The sequence below is a fragment of the Xiphophorus maculatus genome, chromosome 4 (assembly GCF_002775205.1).
Source record: "Xiphophorus maculatus strain JP 163 A chromosome 4, X_maculatus-5.0-male, whole genome shotgun sequence".
NCBI lineage: Eukaryota > Metazoa > Chordata > Actinopteri > Cyprinodontiformes > Poeciliidae > Xiphophorus > Xiphophorus maculatus.
In genome coordinates, this window is record NC_036446.1 from 22,385,478 (window position 1) to 22,408,914 (window position 23,437).

Here is a 23,437-nt window from a genome sequence, read left to right on the forward strand (position 1 = left end):
GCGAAGGCACACTGAAAGAGTCCAGAACTTTATGATGCAACATAAATATTTTTCTATGAAATAAAAATAGCCTTAACAATATTTTAAAACTAATAATCATTGAATCTTTCTTTGGAGTGCAAAATTAATTTTGCACAAAAGTGACTTTACAAAAACTGCAATTTCTCCAAAACTGATTTAATAGAAACTGGTGATCAAGGCTACCCAGAGATAACACATCATAAAAAAATCCACTGACCATTCCCTTAAATGGGTTAATATCCAAGTCCAAACATCAGCTTGACAGGCAAATATTAGCTAGATAATCAGTTCAGCTGCCTGCTTAGGGAGCCAGATAAATCTTTATTTTGAGACAGCCAACTTGGTATTTCTTGCAAGCAAGGTGAAAGAGTAGTGACCTTCTCTCAGACAGCTGACCAGTGATATACAGTAAGGGTAAATCCTGTCCAACTTTATATGTTCAGTATGGCTAGGGCAAACACAAGTCACACCAGCACCTTATTAAAAGAATTTAAACTGTAAAAGCATGATGGAAAACTTCAGCAGCAACTCTACCAGTTACTGTACCTTTTTAAAACATTCATACAATGTTTTAAAAACATTGTATGAATGTTTTTTCATACTATGAAAAATGCAGGGGCTAGGTATCGGGTCACCAATACCTAGTTAATAGTGATCCTAATAGTGATAATATGCAGTGAAAGCAGTTTTGGGCAAAGGGACGATTTCAATTCTTATAGAAGGTACCCTTTCACAATTGTCAGACAAGCCTCTCCCTCAAAAAAAGATGTATCAAATTACCTGTATGAAGACTGTCTTTGTGTGCTCCACATTGTTTGAATTTATGGACACATCTTAGAGAAAATGGGCCTTAGGGAGTTTTAGTGAGTAATACCTTTTATTAAAGAGTAATACTGAAAGAACAGAACTAACATCTAATATAGATGTATTTTCTTGCTGAAAGCTATATCTGTCAGAGACAAAGTGTATCTAAGAATAAACACTGAAGTTAGTAAAGACAATAAAACTAAATCTAAGGTTGGTTTATTTTCTCCAGCTTTTCTCTTCAGTACATCTCTGACCTTAACTTGTAAGGAATCTCAAACAAAACATATATTTTTTTAAGCTAGGGATGTACTGAACCATTTTTTAAACAGTCCTTTTAAATCCTATGAACCACTGATTTGATTTAGTCTCCAAAATTCAAATCATACTGATTTTTTAATAATTTAATTTCCAACATAATAGTAAATTACAGTCAGACAAAAGCAGCAAAAACTTCCAGATTTTAGTACAACATTTATAATCAAAGAACGTTTTACATTCAGAATGTGAAAATGGAAATAAATACAACATTTTTTGTGCCTTCACCTCCCTCAAATAAACCTGGATATAAGCTTCGAACATTAGCATTCACTCATGATCATTTAATTAACCAGCAGCATAGCATGCTTTCAAGCATCAAATCAACAAAATTCTCAAGGTGGAAAGATGGAAAGAGAAGCTGTAAGCTGAATTGAATTTCTTGAGATGAGATAAAAGCTATGGTGTGCCCATGAGGTATATCTGTCTGTTTTTTGTTGCTCTATTGTTTCATCTACATTAATGGAAATGTGATTTAAAAATTGTGAGCCTAAATAGATGATGAAACACTATTATTTAAAAATGTTTGTTGCAATAACAGGAATCCAGTGGCAAACTTTATCTACTAGCTTAGGTGTGCTAAGGACATAAATTGTATACAAATTCTTTAATCGTCCTTTAAGAATTTGAGGTGAGTTCTGAATAAAGTAAATTGTTCTGAATAAAGTAAATTGTATTCCTTCTTTAGAAAAACAAGACAAGAAGGAGACTAGAATTGAGCAACTTCGAGATATTTTTGAGTGAGGATGAATGTGTTACAGGGTCAGAACAAAAAAGGAGGGAAGAGGTAGACAAAACCTGTCACAGCCTTGATGAAGATTGTGAAAGCTGCTGCCAAGGAATCTGAGGAATGAGGCTTTCATGTTAAAGAAGAAAGAAAAAAAAATCAATTCAGCTTTCACTCTTGAATGTGCCATGGCCCAGGCCATTCTGGTTATATAGAGTACACAGCAACAACTTCATTGAAATGCATAGTTCAGGGGCAATTGCATGTTAGTTTTTCATCATCAGTAGGTGAGGCATAGAGCAAAAGAAAAATAATCCGATGATCTATGGAAGGAATTATTGCTGCGGAAACCAACAAGCCTACACCATCAGGATCTGCTGCTATAAATTTTAAATTTGCCTTGAAACACATTAGAGAAAAGTGGAAGGGATCGAGGTGACAAATCGGCTTTCAAAAGCTTTTTGAAGTTTTAAGCCGTTAGACATTTTGAAGATCTTGGAGGTCAGAAACCGGCAATGTAATAGCTTTCTGCCATGTCCTGAGAAAAGATTTCAGTAGCAAGAACAATTGTGCAGAGTCCATTTATAATTGGAGGGTGTCTCTTCTTTCTCTACAGAAGGTCAAAGAGAGCTGGGGAAAGACAAATAAAGCAAGTTTTCAGAACCTGCAAACTGTGCAAATTTATTTAATGTGTAAGAGGAGTTAAAAAAAAAAAAAAAAATCACACAACAGAATTTTCCAAATCTTTTTTGAACACTACATGTGCAGTGGAACTCAAAAGCGCTCCCTTTCAAATTGGCAGGTTGTTGATAAAATTTCAATTCAGACTTTTTTAGAACCTTAATATTATATACATAATATACAATTAAATTGGAAAAAAAAGGAGACCTGTGAAAAAATGCCAAATATAGCAAAGCTGCATATAACCTGGTTACATAAATGTCTTAAGATAATTGTGCTCTTTGCTCCTTTTTCTTCAATTTCAGTATTTCATCTTCCTGAATACAGGCCTTAACCTGAAAGAAAGTTCAGCTGCCCTAGTGGGTCACAGTTTGCAGAGAGGTTGTAAAGGATCTTATTATTAAACAAATGTATCAGTCAGGAGATGGGCACAAAAGAATCCATAGCATTACCTGAATATCATGGTAGTAAAAACAGTCATCCACAACTAGAGCAATTGTGTAACAAAAGTGACTTTACAAAAACTTCAATTTCTCCAAAACTGATAAAAGATTTGATAGAAACTGGTGATCAAGGCTAACCAGAGGTAAATAGTAGTAAAGATTAGAAAGTTCTAAATGAGACAGCAATGTCCTACATTCCATATATGTCTGGACAAAGAGGTAGGAAGATGAAGGCAGAAGCCAAAAAATGACTCACCTAAGAAAACGCCAAAGCCTAGCTGAAATCTTTGAAAACTGTGTGGTGAAATCTGTAATAATTTGATTAAAATCAAACATACAGTACAGACCAAAAGTTTGGACACACCTTCTCATTGAATTCAATGAGAAGGTGTGTCCAAACAATGAGAAGGTGTGTCCAAACTTTTGGTCTGTACATGTTAGGTCAAGAATTCAAAGATGCACGTTTGACACAAAAACAGCAGGGTGTAGCAGCAAAAGATCACAATACTGACACTAAAGCATAGCAATAGTACAATCATGAACTGGGCTTCCTTTTCTTCTGGGGAAACTAGGGCCTTTTTGTTTAGATTTTTCAAAGCAGATGAAATCACAACCAGATCCAAACACCAGTTAATTTCGACCCAAAACATTAATTTGCCCACTTAAAGATGAAGAGGGGTTTAATTTTTCAGTTTTACAGTGAGATAAAAAAAAGTCACATCCAAATTAAGACAGTAAACAACCAAAGTAAACCAGACAAAAAGTCTATGGATAAGCTGCAGAGGGCTGTGCACAGTGGAGCTCCACTAAATTTGATAGATGTGTTGAACTTTTACCAGGTACAGTATTCATTTTAAATTTACTAATATTAATAATACACATGGTTCCACACCAATAAATCTCTGTTTTTGGGTCAATTGTATAGGATATGTGAAAAATTATAAGTGGAAAAAGTCTAATAGATTTTTGTCCTAGTTTCATTTGTTTCACATCAAAAAAGTTTAATAACAGTGAATAATTTGGATTTGAAAGCCACTACATGCATTATTGGGCTGCACAGTGGCACAGTTGGTAGAGCTGTTGGTAGAGTAGTTGGTAGAGATTCATGCCTTGCAGTAAGAAGGTCCTGGGTTCGATTCCCGGCCTGGGGTCTTTCTGCATGAAGTTTGCATGTTTTCTCTGTGCATGCGTGGGTTCTCTCCGGGCCCCCCCGCTTCCTCCCACAGTCCAAAAACATGACTGTTAGGTAAATTGGTCTCTCTAAATTCTCCCTAGGTGTGAGTGTGCATGGTTGTGTGTCCTGCCCGTTTCTGTGTTGCCCTGTGATAGAATGACAACCTGTCCAGGGTGAACCCCGCCTCTCGCCCAGAACATTAGCTGGAGATAGGCACCAGCAGCCCTCCCCAACCCACTAGGGACAAGGGTGTACAGAAAATGGATGGATGGATGGATACATGCATTATTAGCACTCAAAAACACCCCACAAAGGCTAGTTTGGGGTGGGGGAGGTTTAGCCATTTCTCTGGTTCAAAAGACCTAAGACAAACAACCAATGATTTTTTTTTTAGCAGATGCTGAGACGATAATTCAGCCATTTGAATCAGCAGAGTTGGGTCGCAAATAAGGAACATGATCCTAAAAGCCTGGGGTTGGTGTACTTTATACTAAAGTTCACAATAGTTTATACACATTTCATTTGGCAAATGCCAGTGTAGCAGATATGAAACCATGCAAATAGATTATCTGTTAGACAGCTCAGAAAAAAATCCATCAATAGTCATTACAGTCTATCCAATATGGTTTTGCTAGTTATTTCCAAATAAGGACATCGACCAAACAAGAACGGCAGCCAAACAGAGACTTACAGAATTATTCACAGGTGACCAATTTAGGGATAAAACACAACTAAATCTGTGTGATGTCTTCCTGCCTGCTAATCCTTGAGCAATTAGGTGTTTTTTTTATCTGTCATACAGCCTGTCTAAACAACTAAAGTATTTTATATTCAGTTTGCTTATCAAACATACTCTGCCAGCCCTTGGGTTTCATTAGTTCCTAGCATCTGGCAGCCCTCCCACATCCCCAATGAGAAAACTTCAATTACATTCTCTCCCTGAAAGTCCTCGGTCTGGAGCCATATTGAGCACAACTCATCATAGTGCTGTGAAAATACATTGCTGATTTACATTGAGTTGTTCACACAGCCGCTTAGAAGGACAAAGAGAAGACACAGAATTTATGTGTGCTTTAACACCAAGATAATTTTACAAGTAAACCTTCCTGAAGAGGTCTGATTTAGAACAGTGTTGTTCATTGCCGAATTACAAAAAATCTAATTTCTGTGCAAAGTCTTTCACTTCATTCTTATTCTAAACACAATGCTTTGTATGTTCAGTGCGAGGATGTGGGCTGTCCCACTTCTTTATTTAGTGTGTAGGAAAGGAAAACGAGTACAGTTATTGAGTCAGTAAAAAATAATTGTTTCAGAAAATTTGGAAACAAAGGGAAAAAGTTTCACTTACAGTAACTTCACAAATGGTACAATATTTTTTGTGATATCCAGCATCAGGGTTTCTAATGTATGACATTATGTGAGCATTTTGTATAATTATACAAGAATAAAAAGGTAAAAGCTGCATTTATTTCACAATTAAATCTATGTTAATATAATGACCACTATGAGTAGCTTGAATAAATTTAATGTATTCTATGATATTGAGGGGGTGGGTTTCCAACAAACAGAAAATTGAGAAAATAGCATATTTTTATGTTGCAACTATTTTGATTTTACAACATATATTATAATATTTGGCTCAATTAATTTTATAAGACCAAAAGTGCAGATCATCATTGGATGTTTAGATCATTTTGGAGGTTTTCTGGCTCCGTCATCCTGGTAGGAATCCCCAAAGGGAGACCAAGATCAGGCTGGAGGACCTCATATGTTCCTTCTGGCCTGGTTACATTATGGTATCTTCTTGTATGACCAGGAAACTGTCGCCAAGGAGAGGGATGTCTGGGTTTTCCCATGGACCTCCTAATCTTTTAATCACTATAAAGATTGTAAGCACTAGCTGAGATACTGAAATGTTTTAATTTCCTACCTACATAATAATCAGAAAAACAAATAATTTTCACTCAAATATAAGGTTGTTTGGTAAAGCGCATAATATTGGAAAAAAATTAAGGCTGTCATCTCAAAGAGTTGACAAGCTTTCCTGAGAAGCAAATAGTATTGAGCTGAAGAAAAGGCCTTATCCGTTTAACTTTATTGTTAAGGTGTGTCAGCTAGAATCCCTGGAGAATCCTTAGAGTTTTAAGAAGTCAGCAAAAGTTTTGCACTCCACAAAACAGAAATACACTAACTTTTAATATATAGTTTCAATGAGAGCATAGGTCTTTAAAGTGAGATAAAGCAGGAGGCTAAAGTTATAGCAATGTTAAAAATCTAAAACAAAAGAAGAAATATTTCCACAGGATATGTAACAAATGTTGAAATGAAAAGTTCTTTAGAAAAATACCTTCTGCATAGGAAGCATGACTCATTATTTGTAGTTCATGGCAGTGTGGGGCAGAAATGGCTTCCAAGGTTTTGTTTTTTGGTATGATGTAAGTAAGAAACAAGAGTGTTTACCTTTGTGGAAGCTAAACTAAAAATAAATGACTGTGGAGCCTTAAACATGAAGGTCAGTTATAATACAGTATCAAAAACCAATTTCCACTTTTTTGTCAGATCCATTTATCAAATCCATTTTATACAATTACATTGTGTGGCCTTGCTGAACCCACAAGTTAAAGCTGTGGCCTCTTTTCATGAATAGGGACAGAGAACTGAAGATGCTGAGGTAACGCATAAAAGAGTCAGACGAGTGTCAGAATTATGAAATTAACTTTAGGTTGGTCTGCTCTACCAGAGAGATCCAGATGGGAAAATATATCCTCCTGCCTCCCCTTGCAGGCTACACACACTGCACTGAGGAAATGCTTGGGAGCTGTTTGCATCATTGCCAAGAAAGTGACACTGATCAGCATCCAAAAACTGTGGCAGACAAAAAGGTTTTACTTCCAAATCAATCCAGCAACTCAGGACTTTAATGGCGCTATTAGAAGGCGAGAGGTTGATGCCGTTTCTAGCCAAGCCAGATTTATGATCTAGTCCATACTTTTGTCATTAGGCTTGAGTCTGACAGTCTGATCAGTGGTCCCTTCATCAAACACCAGAGCTTACCAGCCACATTTCTCCTGACAGTCACTTTTACTGAAACTACTGCAACATAAAAAAGAAGGAAGACATTTAGAAATATCTATCCACTAAACTGAAAGACTCTAAACAAAGACTGGAAAGGCTTTAAAATAACTTCAAAAAAAAAAAAAAAACCTAACAGCATGTTGCTGTGTTATTGTGTTACTTGACACAATAACAGCTTAGTATTTTTATACGTTGATGTTACTGAAAAATATTGTTTGAGTTAAGCAGCATGCTCTGTACACATGGCTTCATATTAAGTAGAAATAGTTGAGCCCAGCATTATTCATGACAATTTCAGACTTAGATTTAAAGTAATCTTGTAATTTTACCAACATGTCTCTGCTGATAGGAAGTAATATTAATGTTTTGGATTTGCCCAGTCAGCGTGCCAACTTGTATCCGGCACAAAATCTGTGGAGAGACCCAAAGACTGAAGTGATGGCAAGCTCAGCCTCAAGGACTTGGAGCTCATCTCAAAAGATAAATTATTGAAAAGCCACTGGAAACAAGCAATAAGCCTGTCAGTAATGATAAGTGTTTATTTGCTGAAATGCCAATAAAGGCTCTTTGCCTTAATTATTGAAAATAGTGTAAAATACTTTTGACATTTTGTTATAATATAAATGAAAACTAAGAAAGGTTGTATTTTACTATAAAGGATTTACATTTTGTAATCTCCCAGGTGTCTAAACTAATTTGGGCCTAAATGTTTCAGTTTGCCGAGACCATAGGAACAAGTTAGAAACAATTTGAAGGTTAACCTGCAAACTAAAAAACAACATTGTTGGAAACATTTCAGAAATTAGTGCAATTTCATAATGTAATCAGATTATGTAATCTGACCTTTTTAAACACTGAATAGATTTTTAAACCGCTAAACTAAACTGTTAACTATTTAGTTTATCTAAATCATTGATGTGCAAACTCAGGATTGCCAAACTAAATATGTGAAAGTAATTTTACACAAGCAGCCAGCTCCTTTGAATGCTACTTCACTTTTGATTAAGGAAAATGAGACATTTTGTGTCAAAGAATAGAACCTTTTAATGCCTAATATGCCGCATTAGAAAGCAGGCCCTTTTTTATAGCCGCTTTAACAAAGAGAGAGAAAAAACAGCTCATATACATTAAACTAAGATAAGTTTTTAAGTAATACAGTTCAACTATGCATGTCATAATTAAGACTATGATTCTTAATGTTAAAAGTTAATGTGAAATGCCAGAAAGGAAAGAGAAAAGAGCCTCGATTACAGCAAAAAGCATAGCGACCAACTCTCTCATTAACACAGTTCAGGTCCCTTATTCAAGTTTATTAAGATCTGTTGGAACTGAAAGACCTTAAAGCAGTTCAGAGTTCTAATTTAAACATTTGAATAAATTTAAACAAAGTACTAAAATGTAAAGGCAAAATCTGAATTAAAGCACATTTTAAAATGTATAATTACAAAACAGGCAACATACACAGTGACTTAACTAAAGAGGGAACTTTAGTAACCATTATTAGACCTTAATATCTTATCTGTACCTCACAGGGTTGCTTGTCAGGGACACTCGCAATGAGTCTAGACAGGCAAAAAGACGTTCGTCCATCACCCCTGACTTCAGCTCACTGAGGAATTCCTGCGGAGATATCTGATGGCTTTTCTTCAGGCTACCCTGAAAAATTGAAGAAAAAGAAAATCCCTTATATGTCTACTCAAATTTAAAGTAAAATACAATAAAAACCAATTATGACATTAAGTTAACATTAATTGGTCCTTGTATGGGTATGGCCAGCCAGTGGGCAGGCCTGGTGGGTAAGAATTTGGCACCACAGTTCAACCCATGATATTAGTGTGAGATCCTTTACCACCCAATGGCAACAGCAGTATGCACAAAACGTATGGCACACAGCAACAGACGGGGGAACACGAGGGGGACATATTCTACACATTTCTCATATCCTTTATCTCCTACACATTTTTTCAGCCATTACAACAGTTTGATTAGTTGTTAAAAAGCGGTAGTGTGTTTAAGCTTCTTTAAATGCACTATAAGTGTACCAATGTTCATGGTGTGCAAACCAGTCAGACCCAGCAACAGGTAAAAATCTTTGCACAGTTTATTTCCAAACAAACGAAGAAAACTGAAGAATGCTGTTGGATGCAGATAATGTTAGCTAAATGATGACTGGTTAATCTGCCGATATTTCACATTAAGTTTTTTAGCAAGAATACTACTCTTGTTGTACTATGTTCAGGGATAGGTAGGAACTAGCTACATTTACTCAGTAAAATTTTCTTGAATATTATTATTATGAACCATTGTTAATCTTGAATAAATTTCTGAGTACTCTATCCAATACAAGAAACTTCAACGAAGAAAGAACAAACATATTTTAATCAAAAATGTATGAGACACAGACAAACAACACTTTGTTGTTCTAATGTTATTGTCTGTCTGCTCAGCATATTGTGCCATTTGGAGATGAATAATTTGCATGGTACCAAAACAGACCATGGCTGAAATATTCAGTAAAAAAAGAATGCAGCATTCTGTTTCTCTTGCACTTTTTCACACATCATTGTCTGATATTGAATTTAAAGACGTATAATTCAAAGATTGTAAAAGGAGTGCATTGATTGCAGTTTTCTTACCAATTGTCAATTACCATTCTTTAAAAAGCCTGACGCGATTTTGATTTTAGCCTATGTTTTTTTTTTCCTACTGAAATGTTACTAAATATAGCAAGAAAGTTGCTGAGTTGGCAACCGTGGAGTGACTATTGTTGACTGCAAATGTGCAAACATGACCTGGCGGGCCGATCTATCAGTCAAACCTCTCTTGTGAGAGAGCAGAAGACAGTGATTGATTTTACACTTTTATTGAGGTAGATAAGATCGGAGGATAAGATCATCTCTAAAGCATAAATCGGTGCACCCATAACTGGAAATATTAGTTTCTTAGACATCCGCAACATTATGAGCTAATGCTTATCTTAATCTGAGAATAATTAGTCAAGATTTTCTGGTGACTCATGGGGATATACCAATTTATTGGTGCCAATTTTCTTAATTTACAGTTAACAATAGTCACCCCATTGTTGCCAATTCAGCAACTTTCTTGATATATTGAGCAATGTTTCAGACAAAAAAATTGTATAGGGCAAAATTGGAATCGGTAATCAGCGATGGGCCAGAAAACTGCAATTGGTGCACCCCTAAATGTTACTGTTTAGGTCATTAGCCTATTGTTTATTTTGTGTTAATAAACAATATGGTTATTCTTTCATTTGAAAGGTTACACAAAGTTTTGTTAATGTATTTTTACTAAATAAAAAGCCTGCTTACTGCCTCCCACTTCAATAAATAAATAAATAAGCCATAGAAACCCCCTAGATATATTACTCTAGAGCCAGATGTGGGTAAGGCATAATTCATTTGTCAACATTGATCAAACAAGATTGGTGATAAAAGACATCATGTATGTAGAACTTCAGAAAGCTGCATTGGCTACCCTATTTATATGATTTTCAAACCTTTATTTAAATATTTATTTTTAAGTTTATATACAGGAATAGCAATAAAAGTGCTCAGTAAAGATATAAATGCCAATCCATTTATAATGATTTTGCAATCAGCAGAGAAAATAAAAGCTTAAACATGACTTTGAGCAACAGACAGCACTTCTTATAGGTTATATGGTTCTGCATAAGCTTTCCCCCCTCTAAAACAACCATAAATCATTCAAGTTTGACTTTTTTAAATGTCAAAACATGCTTTTGAAGAAAGCAGAAAGAAGTGACCAAAGAATCTATATCAAGAAACAAAAGCTTGTTATAATTTTGAAATAAGAAAGCAACTTCAAAAGTTCTCAAAATATCATTCGGTTCACTTTAAAGGATATCTGCTTGGCATCACTTCACAGGGGCATCCTTTGACCTGACCTGCTGTGGGAGCATAGGGTAACTTCCACTGCAAATAATACATTTCTCAGTGTGTTTTGCCTGTGTGGAGAATGCTTGGGGCCCAGTTGATACAAAGAACAACACATCTACTTTAACCACCCAAACTAAACCCCAAGACAAAAGGTCTTTAGGTTTAACTTGTGGTCATAATGTGCACGCACACTTAACAGTCCATAAAAAAGTACTTTAAAATGTAAATGTACATTTAGTTTTTATTAAAAATAAATAAATTTAAAAAAACACACAAAGCAATGGACAATATATGCCCAAAATTGTCTTAAAAACATAAGACTATTGAAGACCACGTTTTCATTGGCCTCAGGTAGAAATTCCACCAGGGCTAAGGTTTTAGTGAGTGCATCAGCGGTCTTTTGAGGCTCTTTTTTTAATTTACTTTTTAAAAAGAGCAAGCAGGAAGACTTGACAATTTCACATGTGTCACAATGTGTTTTTTTCCTCCACTGTAGACTATGAGCTTTCTTCATAATGCCCTTAAAATAACGTCATTATTGTTCTGACATTAACCATAAAATAAGCCTTGTAGGATTTCATTTGAGGTTTGCTTTTTTTTATTTGCTGTTATCCTTGAGGTTTTTCTTACAAAAAAAATGTTTTACTTTGAGAGAAGCAGGCCTCGTCAGTAACTAGATTTTTCAGCTTTCTACACATAAAGATAAACATATTTTCAAGTTCATAAAATAAAACACCTGCCATAATTCCAAATAGGCCTGAAAAGAGAAATGCACATAGTCTTTGCATAGTAAAAACTATGCAACAGATTGTGTTGACCTACATTTGCAAGGTAGATGAAAAATATCTTTGACAGATATGCAAAGGTTTTAGTGGTAAGGCAATTTGCTAAATATTCATTTCCCTTTTTTTCCTCTTCGAACAGTGAAAATAAAATCTTTTAGGCAAGCATTTTTTGCGAAGTTGCATATGTCTTCCCTCTTGAATTGAAAGTTTGTTTACTTATACGGAATACAAATATTGACAAGTTTCATTTTTTGTGTTTATTTTCATGCCCTTAAATAAGGGCAAATATTTTGCTGTACATGTTTTGTTACTTGCATCATATTAAATGGCAATACAGTATCCCTGAAATATTTTAGGAACAAGTAATTATTGCTGTACTTATTTGTGATCAGTATTGCAATAAGATCATGAAGATTAACCTTGAACCGGTTAATATACTGCAACAAAAAAGAAAATCAGTGAAGCGAGATATTTTTTAATATGGTATAATCAAAATCTATGTCTGTCTTCATATTGGTTTGTTTTTAAAAAATTTGGGGGGGATTCTCAAAGGGTAAATGAGAATATACCTTACAATCTACACTAAATTATGCCAGTTGTGATGTTTTTACTGGGATAGAAAATAAGATTTATGCATTTCAAAGTAGCAATATTGCTACTTTGAAATGCATTTCTATCCTTTCCAAAAGATTTTTCTGTGCTTCAGGAAAATATTTTGTACTCCAGCTTTCACTTCCCTGAAGCACAACACAAAGCAAGGGTGGGTCTGATGGTCTCTAAATAAACACTCCATGAAGTTCAATCTACAGAGTAATTACTTTTTTGCATGAATCAGTAAAGTTATGAAAACGTGCGTACATTTTTTTCCATAAGAATTTGAAAATAAGGACAGCAAAGTCTGACTTGAATTTCAAAGATCTCAGAGAGACAAAACTAAAGGGATCTCTGAAGATTCTTGGCGTTTCAAAGACAAAACTGAGTAAAACATAATTTCCTGCACAGCAAGGGCACTCCAGAAAAAAAATCAAACTAGGGGTCGTTGAGAAATACAATGGTTAGTTCAAGTCAACTACTGCAATACACACAGTCCAAGGTCAACAATTATTTTGAGTAACAGCTCACATGGAAAGTGTTTCTCAAGAGGGCCATGTACCACATTCATACAACAGTGCCTTGTGAAAGGTTATTTGACTTTTTTCCTTTGTTGCCTTACAGGATGAAACTAAAACAAATGCATTTTAAGATTTCATATAAAAGCTAGAAAAAAATTGAATAAATTCACTGAATTCATGAAAAATAATCTAGAATTTGATTTATGTTCATAAGGTAGTCCTCTAAAATGCTAAAAAGATCTCATTGCATGTAAAAATGTTCACATTACTAATTAGCCAAACATTAAACCCGCCATATACTGTATATCGTTACTGGAGTCAGCATGCAGGCCAAAATGCATTTGAATAAGTAGCATTGAAGATGAGGTGTACAATCATAAGATTAAAGATCATCAAAGCTATTACGTTGCACCCACAAAGTGACCACATAATACTTTTCTGACCAGTAATCATCCTGTTCCAACAGATGTTAACTGCTAAAAGAAAAACTGCACCATACAGCCATCACCAATTTCTGATTTTCTTTGAAGTCTGACCAGATATTGCCAATTTTTTTTATCAACTTCAATATTTTTTTTACCAAGAGATACAACAAAAAAAACACCCATCAGGTTCACTGATAGATGTAGCAGGCATCAAAGAATATGCCCATAAAAATGTTCATTAAACTCAAAGGGCATATCCCAGCAGTTGGAAGTTGGTAGTTTTGCTCCACTTGCTCAGTAGAAATTGTTTTTGGCAGTTAACTGACAATTAATGTTCACAGACAAATAAAGGAAAATTGTCCATTTTTGATTTCTTTCTAATTGAATTGTATACCTCAAACATAAAAAAATGACATGACAAACTAGATGAAAAACATACATTTGGTAGTAAACTTGTAAGCCAAAAAACTCACTGCTTTTGAGGCTGCAAAAACATACTGGAGGACCATTTCTCGCTTTGTATTAAGGTCTTTTTCCCTCAAAGGAGTCTTTTTGTCCTCATTCAAGTTCATGTCCTCCTGAAGAAAAGTGAGAGATGTTTGTTCAAAGACAAATACAAACCGCCACAAACAAAATGACAATTTTGTTGTTAAAACCACATAAACCATAAGTTGTGACATGATATGAGGAGCTGTTTTTAACACAATAAACAATTTGTCTATCAGTTGAAAAGAAGATATGGAGTTAGGCAAATAGAAATAGCAGCATCACGTTTCCTTTGGGTTATATGCATGTAGTTTGTTTATAAATATATGATTTCTCTGTTCTGCCAGGCACTTTTCGCTATGAATAAATACAGATGCTTTGTGATCTGAAGCAAGTTGGGACGATGTCAGCCATTACAGGTGTTTGAATGGGTGCTTACCAGTTTGACTCTTAATGGCAATGCTTGGTCCTAATTAGAGTAACTAACATGGTCTAAACAATCCTTCCTGCCAATTACTGATATTATTGAAAAAATTAATCATAAGCTCTAATTGGGTTTCACATCATTTTCCTGCTTCACCCAGCTTCTCTAATTGACAACGTCTTGACTAACCAAAAGAGACGATGTAGATTCTAAAGCTACTTTTAATCACACTTAATAGCATGTGCACTTGTTTTGGTTCATTTATTGTCATATTTTGAAAAGTTATTGTAATGCAAGGTAGATATTTCACGATGACCTTTAACATACATTTTTATTAGAAAATATTTTCAAGATTGCACGATGCAAAGCATGTGCATTCTGTGCACCAAAAGGAAAATGCCATCAGCTTTATTTCTTTTTTTTATCCCTGTATCTCATTTACTCTTTTTTAATTAAGTTGCTTTTTTGAAGAGACTCAGCGGTGCAGATGCAACCCATTAAATCAGCAGTCATTACACCAAAGTGGTCTTTTTCAAAAAGAGCAAAAACAAAACAAAAAAAAAAGAACACAGTGGACAGAGCTTGGCCTTTGATTCAAGCATTAACCAATTAAAACAATCAAAATGTTCAAATTTTTAATACACATACTGCACTTTGTTTTAGCGAGTGACTCAACTGATTGCATCTGAGTTAGCAGGGCTCACAGAATTAAAGGAAAAAACAATTGTACAGATATGTCAATGTGGCAGGAGTAAAACCAAGCTAAGTTGTCTGTTTCCTTACAATATAAAGCATTACAGAGTTTTAAACCTTGTAGATGTTTAGTTTTTTTCTGAAAATGAAGATTTCACCATATCAACTTCGGATAGAGCAATCATTTAAAATATTTTTTTGATATTTTTATAACTTTGTAACTGGCTTTGCTTGAATGCTTTAAATTAAAAAAAAGGGAATTAAGGCAAGTTAGCTTAATGATAAGACATACCATCATCTTTTCAAACAAAGCCAAGATCTCTTTTTCCGAGGTGATCTTTGAAGAGAAATCCTCAAAATGATGGAGGGTTGATGCTGAAGCAGTGGACCAGTCATTGGAGTTATGTTTCGATAGCGTTAGGGGTGGACGCTCCTTTTTGCTGCCAGGAATTCGAATACTTGCAAATCTGTCCAGCTGTGGAAAAGAAAGAGAAATAATTTCTTTTAGTAGAAGAATGTTTTGGATCCAGTTGGAATGCGCTTCAGCACAACCTCAGTGTTCATGTGTGAAAAGAAAGAATATATTAATGCAAGAGAAGATAAACAAAACATGAGAGATTATAAACACACCTAAGAAATTCTTACATAGAGAAGACAAAATTTGAACAATAGGCAAACAGCACTAATTTGTGCATAAATTGTATGAAGACAAGCCGACTCTGCTTGACAAATACAGTGCAAAGCATTTTCTACTCCTTAATGAAAAGTTGACAAGGAAATTATTTGTTAGTGAGAAAAGCAGCTGTCTCCACCCAGATGTCAGTAAATCTAAACTATCACAATAAAAACTAAATTCCACTTCACATCAATGGATTAGTTAGTCTTAAAAAGGATTATGTTAAATTGTTCACAGTCTGACAATAGAACATGTACTAGTTTCTCATATCTTACCACATCATCTGTGAGGTTTCTAAAGGCCAAGTTCTATAATGGGGAGCAAAACAAAGAAAGAATTCAGGACATAAATCAACTTCATCCTCTGGAAGGCAAATATTCCTAACCATGTCCTTCTGTTTAGAAGGCCGCACTTCTAAACAGCAGGACACAATCCGACTTACAATAGCTCAAAAAAATGTTGCAATATCTCAAATTAGGGATAAGAATCTCTCTTCAGCTTGCGATTTTTATGCCACTTGGCAGCCTTTATCTGACATTTAATAAATAATAAAACCAGAGACTAATCCCATAATATGTGTTCACTCCATTTTGTACTGAGAATGAAAAAAAATCCTTGAAATGTGTTGTTATGTAAGCGACTGTGTGGCACAGAAGAGCGAAGCCGCGAGACAGATAAAGCAGATAAGACAAATTGACGACCAACTAGTTTGGTATTGCTAGTGGAAAATGATGAATGCTAATCCACACCTGGAGACAGACAAATAACAAATCTAAAACTTTTGAAAGTGAAGACTGAAAAGTTTGTTGTCACAAACAAACCGACTGTTGCAAGGTCTTAAGGAGTTTAATTCTGGCCTGAGCACTGAGAATATGGCAAATAAATCACATTAGGTGTTGTGGATACAAAATGAGTGAAAGATGGCAAAACTGTTAACTACCAGAGGTGCACCAAATTCAGCTTTCTGGTCGATTACAGATCTTAAAATTTATTTTATCTCACTATTTTGCCAATTTTACCTGTGAAGCACTTTGGTCACTTTATTGTGTGTAATAGTCCTCCACAAATAAAGATTGATTGAGCGATTGATTAAAAAAAGCCGACCTGCTGATTCCAATTTTGGCCAACAAAGATTTTATTACTGACACAGTCAGGTATTAAAATATAAGGTCACAATACACATTCAATATTTCAATCTTATTTTCTTAAAAAATATTGAACAATAAGCTTGATGGGCAGGTTTGTCAGTCAGCCCTCTCTTACAGCGGATCAAAAGGGGACACAGCTTATTTTCAGACCTTTGCAGAGTTAAATAAGATCTGTAGATAATGTCAGTGGATAATATCTGTTTAACTCTTAAGAGAAATTCTTGATTATTTATAAAGTGCTTTATATGGAAATTGACACAGACGTTCTTTTTTATGTGTTGCATTTTATGCCATTCTGAAGACATCGTGGGAAGCTGCATGTGCTCTGAAAAACTATTCTAATAAAATAACAAAAAATATAAAATATTTTCAGTGAAATGTATGCAAAATCATCTCTAAATATTTTAGTTAGGCTCAAGAATAAAATAGGAAAACAGCATAAATATCCATATTTGGTCGCTAGTATATGCTTTTTGAGTACTGAAAGTGTTGTAAAGGAGTCTAAAATGATCTAGACTAAGTTAAAATTAATGCAGATTTGGTATAAAATCACTTATCCACTGATAAGGCTGAAACCTGCTCAAATTACTGTAGCATTTCTTCTTAACATCTGTCTAGCATTTCATTTAGAAATTAAATGGCAAAATTCCAAAAATCTTTTTTCTTTTTAAGCAAGTACATTTTTACCAGGTGGATAAATACCTTATGATATATAAATTACCGTTATCCTGTGATGACAACAAAATCAAATTATTGATGCTTGCAAACAGCAAATACTGGAAACATGAGTGGGATTTTTTTTTTTCTGAAACACTGAACTATTTTTCCACCGACTGTGCCAAGAGGTCATCAATAAATGCTGTTTTTGCTTAAAAAAAGTTATGATTGTGTAATAACTAAATGTAAGTGGCATTATTTAGTATTCATACATATATTTAATTTTTTTTGTCATATTGTCTGATCCAGAAACAAATTGACCAGTGAGGGGACTTTGATGAATTTCTAAACGTGTACATTTTATTTATTTTTTTGTAGCTTTTATCGTTAATACAATAAATTCCACAATATATTGCAATATACTGTAATACAAGGTACATGTCACTTATTCAAAATTCAAAGTTCACTTCAATATAACTTGTACTTATGACTTGTACTTTAATAAAAAGGAGATACAATCTTTTCATATCATCCTACTGACTACATCTCTAACAGTGTTCAAGTTATATTATTATGTATATTTATTGGAATATAAACTCTTGACCACAAAGTTCACCTTCTTGCTTTTTAGCAGCTTTAGTTGTTTTATTATAAGTTTTAACATGATTTGATACACAAAAATGGACCCTGAAAAGACTTTATCAAGCTTGTGTAATGTTTTATTTCTCGCTATTGCGATCCATTTTCAATACTCCTGATTTAGGCCATTTCTATACATAAATGTCAGACAGTTTCTGTAAACTAAATAGAATAGAATAAAGCACTATCAAAAAACTTAATGAATCGCTTTCTTTCTACTGTATGTAATTATATTCAAGGTCAGTCTACCAACCTGACTTCGCAGCCCCTCTTAGATCCCCAGGAAACCCCAATCACAGAGGGTCAGTACGTTTCCTTTAGCTGACTAGATGGGACTGGACTAGACTCTCTGAATATGGCCATGACATTGACTTGCACTCACGCAGTCAAAACACTGGGGTCAAACAGAAATTAACAAAATTTGTGTGATAAACAACTTTCCTGGCTACAAGGCCGTCACGTGTGTGCAACAATAAACACCACCCCCACCGCCTGCCAACAACTATGACGATTTGTCTAGACACTAACATCTCCCTAGTGAATGGAAGCAGACAGAGCCTTGATTGGTTTGTAGTAGCAGGAAACACATGGATTAGGGCTGGCTAAACCCCTGTGCTAATTTTAACTTTCGAGTCCTTACATGCAACAACAAAGTCAAAAAAACAGCCAAGGTCACATTTAAAATGGACAATTCAGGCAAATACAAAATTTGCCATCTTAAATATGATAATTCACATGTGTGAGCCAGGAAAGGTCTATAAAAAGAAAATATTTCTTGCAGGTGTCTTCTTCCTGACCTGTTGTTTTTGTGCATCTGGTTTTGTGTTCATTTTAAAACAATTTTTTTTTAATGTTAACTAAATAAAAAGACATTAAACTAAATTTAAAAAATACGTTCTTTACAAACATTTAAAACAAAGTCAAAACACACATGACAGATGCCATTAACACCCTTTGTTATTGTTTTTTGCTGGTGATTTAGTTTTTTCCTGTCACTAACAAAACAAGTCTGACGTTAGATTGAGAAAGGATCTCAGTTTGTCTGAGTCTGACTCATATTTACTTTATTTCCCACAGAGCTAGAACAAATTGAACCCTTCTACTTATTCATTTTATACTTACAAACTTTGGTTTGCGGTCTCCTTCATCAAACCCGGACGTGCTGTTGTGAGAACCTTTCTTCTTTTGATGCTTACTGTCTCGCCCTGTGGTGGACTCAAACCTTTTGCTGTGGCTTTCCATGTTAACTAAATTTCGTCTCCTTGAACTGGTTGGAGTACAGTAGGAAGTTACTGAATGTCTGTAACGTCAGGAATCACACAGCTGTTTCTAGCTAATTATGAGTTATTCAGCAAACGAGGCATATTTCTACCACTAAGTTAGTAAAACAGAGAACTCCAAAGGTTAACGTAGTTAGCACCAAGTTCCAGCTATCAGCCTAGCTAAGGAAGAAGTAGGCTACATCCATTATTTTACACTGGCTTAACTCAGTGCTAATCCAATTTAAGAACTGTCACGTAACGCTTAAGATTACAATACCAGGAAACAGTTGCAAAAAACACAACAGTATGTTGCAGATCCTTTACATTTGCCAATTAATAAGAAAATACAGACTCATTACAAGCGAGGTTTGAGGCGCTTCCTGGAAAATATTACAGAGTAGCGGCTGATAGTTTTTGACAGACCCGCGCTGTAAAACGTCATTTCCGTATGTTCAACCTAACCAATAGAATACGAGATTTTGCATTTGCGGCTTCTGATTGGTGCAGCTGAAAAGTTTTAAAGCTAAAAAATGAAATTTATTGGCCGCGGCGAACTGTCAATCTTTCTTTCGTAACTTTAGGGCAGTTACTCTGTCTCCCATGGGTGGCGATTGGTTGAACCTTCTTTATGTTTTGCTTTATGTTGTGTTTTTAAGGCATCACATCTGTTTTCTCCTAATGGATTTGCTAGTTAAATTAAACAAGAATTTGTTTTCTAAAATAAGTTATATCATTCTTGGGTATGTTTTGATTGTTTCCAGTTTATTCATTAAAAAGGGACTACATATCTTTTTTCATTATGTTTTTTTTAGATGTGAAAGCTCATTTTCATCTGTGTTCCTTTGCAGGTATAATAAATCAAATCAGTTTTTGTCATTCACTTTTATACTGATTAAAATGACAATTAAAAACAACAATGTGCAACAGATTATTGTGAACAATTGTTGGAAAGATAGATTATAGAAAACATGAGGGAAAAGTGAAAATAAATTAAATATATTAAATTGATAATCTCAACTGCACTTTAGCACCTTCAGCAGCTTAAAGAAGAAAGCTGTGTAACAGTTTCGAGGTTAGGCTTTTGATGTGGCAGAATCATTTGGTTCAAAAAGTTTATGGAAAAGCTGTGAGGAGACTTTGACAGTCTTCAGCACCCTATCCATGCGACGACTCTGAAACAGATGCCGAAGGGTCGGGATATTGCACTGACATTCTCATCTCCCCTCACTGCGGTGTCCTTTTATTTAGTGTATTACATATGTTAAATTGTTACTTGTCTTTGTGGAATATAATCATTTGTTTTCCTTCCATAACACTCTCCTTTTCAGCCCATATTTTACATTGTGTTCTTATTTTATATTTTCATGCATATTTTTCCCAAGTTAAAGCTAAAACCTTTAAAGACAACAGCAATTTGTTTTAAGCCATAAAGGTATTTTAGGGAACAGGGACATCTTCTTGTTTAGTTTATCTATGGTGATTAATAATAATCAAAACATTAATTGAGAAAAACATGAAAAATAACTCCAACTCACAACATAAAATACAATGGCTTCAAACTGTGTGTTTATTTATGAAATTTGCTTTTGTATTTCAAATATAAGTCTTCAAAGTCCAGTAATGACTGAGTACTTATGTTTCCATTAGCTTTTTCATTCTGTAAAAAGGGAAAAGGCTCAAACAAAATTCTCACTCATGAATAAATGAAAGGTATTTGTCCAAGCATCAGCAAGATTTTCAGAAAAGGAATTTAGCACATGAATTCTGAATACTAATGTCACCCCTTTGTACAAGGATCAGCTCTAAGTCTAACTCAAATGAATGAAACCTTCAGCCATGACATCAGATTTGAAGCTCCTTGGATTAAGCTTCTCAAAGCCTTGTTATCTTCAAAGATTTTAAATAACATGAAGGCCATCCAAAGGACTTCCAGCAATATGTTAACGCTCTTCGTCTGGGCAAACCTGAGCCTTAATTTTCTTTGACACTGATCGAGCCATTCTAATTGGTTGCCACAGGGTGATATACACAAACACTTTAAGAGTCAAAGAATTTGAATTTCAAAGTTTCTGGCATGGTAATGACATTGATTAAGGCTATTTGAGAAAACATTCCAAATAGATTTCAGATCCATCTTTTAATTTGCTTTTTCTATTTATTTTTTTTAAATAGTGGGCTTTATTTTATTTTATTTTTTTATATTGTGGTCAACATGATATAAAAAATATTTTAAATATTTTTACTATTTTCAAGAAACCAAAAAACAAACTACAACCCTCCCACCCCCCACAATGTAAGACGCTTTGTCATAATGGAAAACATTTAAAAAGTCTCGAGGTTGATATTGGAGAATGCTATGAAACAATGGTAAATACTGTTTGGTTTGTGTGAAATAGTAATTTTTCCTTGAGTTTTAAAAACAATCTTTCAAAATTAAGCATAAAGACTCTTACCTAAAAAAAAGGAATGCTCGCCATAAGCTTTATTGTCATTGTGATCAAATGTTATCGCTGGGGGAATCAGAATGGAAAACAAGTTTCCATTTAGTGGGCCTATGCTGCCATCGTCTGTTTTTAGCTGTACATTACAAAACCAGAGCATGATTTTTAGTTTTCGTTTGCAGCTGGATTAAACCATGACAGAAGTTGGGCATACTCCATACTCTTCTTACAGCTAAGGAAAACTTTTAACATTTAATTTCTTTATGCAAAAATGTGGAATAATTTTTAAAATGTATGATTCCTGCTTGAAGGTGGTTATCTTCATTAATTTGAGCATGCATTCTGATTAATCATGTTTGTTAGTTTAATAGTGCCTTTTGAAAATATACAGCTTGATGCTTTGGATTAAGCATTTCCATTATGCCTGAATCGAAATCCTCTCTGATTCTGAATTGCAGGCAGTTTTTTCTTTTGAGGTTTTTGTTTCCATAACAGAAGTACAGACATATCATATACATAAATTAGAAAAAAAAAGCTTTCTTCAATAGATGACATGATTCTAGTTGAACATTATAGTTAAAAATGTTAGCCTGCCTGAAGCAAAACATAACGGTCATTTATTCATGCCAAAGGGTGTTGATTTCATTTTGCCATTGGTGCACAAATGCAGTGACCTTTCAGAACTCTGAAATCCGGGGATCCAGTATTGTTTACTGATGCTTTTTGTAGATATTTCTATTCAGTAAATGTTTATATTGTCCTTCTTTCTTCTTTTCTTTGTTTATATTGAAGTATTAGTTTGATTTTTCCTTTACATATTTTGTGTGTCTTTGCTCTATTTTGCTGTGATTCTTAAGTCAGAGGCTGCCATTCCGATTTTCCAATTGACAATATAAAAAATCAGATACATTTGTATAAACAACCAGATGTGTTTATATAACATTCATCTATTACAAATTTAATTTTTTGTCTTTAATACTTGACAGGTTTCAGTGAAAAAATATACTAATACTCAATATCACTTTTCTTACTCAATGCAAGGCTTGCAATAATAATGATAAAAGTTACAATGACTTTAATAAAGCAAAAAGTTTTTTGAAAATATGAAATAGTTATGACTCCACAGCAATCCTAGGTTTAAACAGGTTTGTAAAGATAAAAGTTTGATTACAGATTATGGTAACAGGTTAAAAGAAAGGTCAGTTGTTATATTGGTTTTGTATAAACTGATCATAACCATTCTGTAATGTAAATAGAATAGAATAGAATAGAATAGAATAGAATAGAATAGAATAGAAATTAGAAATTAGAAATCACCTGGTAAAATTCAGGTCTACAAGCAGCAACGTGGCAGCATGTATAAATCGATATCAAGACTTCTAGATTTATACAAAGACATATAATAGAAAAACAGAAGTAAGAAGAACTGCACAGTTAGGGCAAAAATACAGCATAAGAAAACACTGTTATTACAGCAAGTCAGTATGATTTCCAAAACAGTGAATGTTTTGGGGAATAAATTATTCTTT

At 34.3% G+C, this 23,437-nt stretch overlaps 1 protein-coding gene across 2 annotated transcripts in view; it reads right to left on the reverse strand.

The window, feature by feature from the left end:
- Positions 1–19,855, reverse strand: part of LOC102228072 (protein diaphanous homolog 3-like) — a 163,655-nt gene extending 143,800 nt beyond the window's left edge. The window contains exons 1-5 of one of the 2 annotated variants that reach the window (XM_023331768.1): positions 19,328–19,855; positions 16,037–16,069; positions 15,378–15,560; positions 13,956–14,060; positions 8,769–8,899 (exon numbers count right to left, since the gene is read on the reverse strand). In XM_023331768.1, coding sequence (XP_023187536.1) covers positions 8,769–8,899; positions 13,956–14,060; positions 15,378–15,560; positions 16,037–16,069; positions 19,328–19,447 — 572 coding nt within the window. In that variant the 5' untranslated portion in view covers positions 19,448–19,855. The remainder of the gene's footprint in view (positions 1–8,768; positions 8,900–13,955; positions 14,061–15,377; positions 15,561–16,036; positions 16,070–19,327) is intronic. The other variant, XM_023331769.1, reaches the window with a different exon arrangement.
- Positions 19,856–23,437: the final 3,582 nt, after the last annotated feature.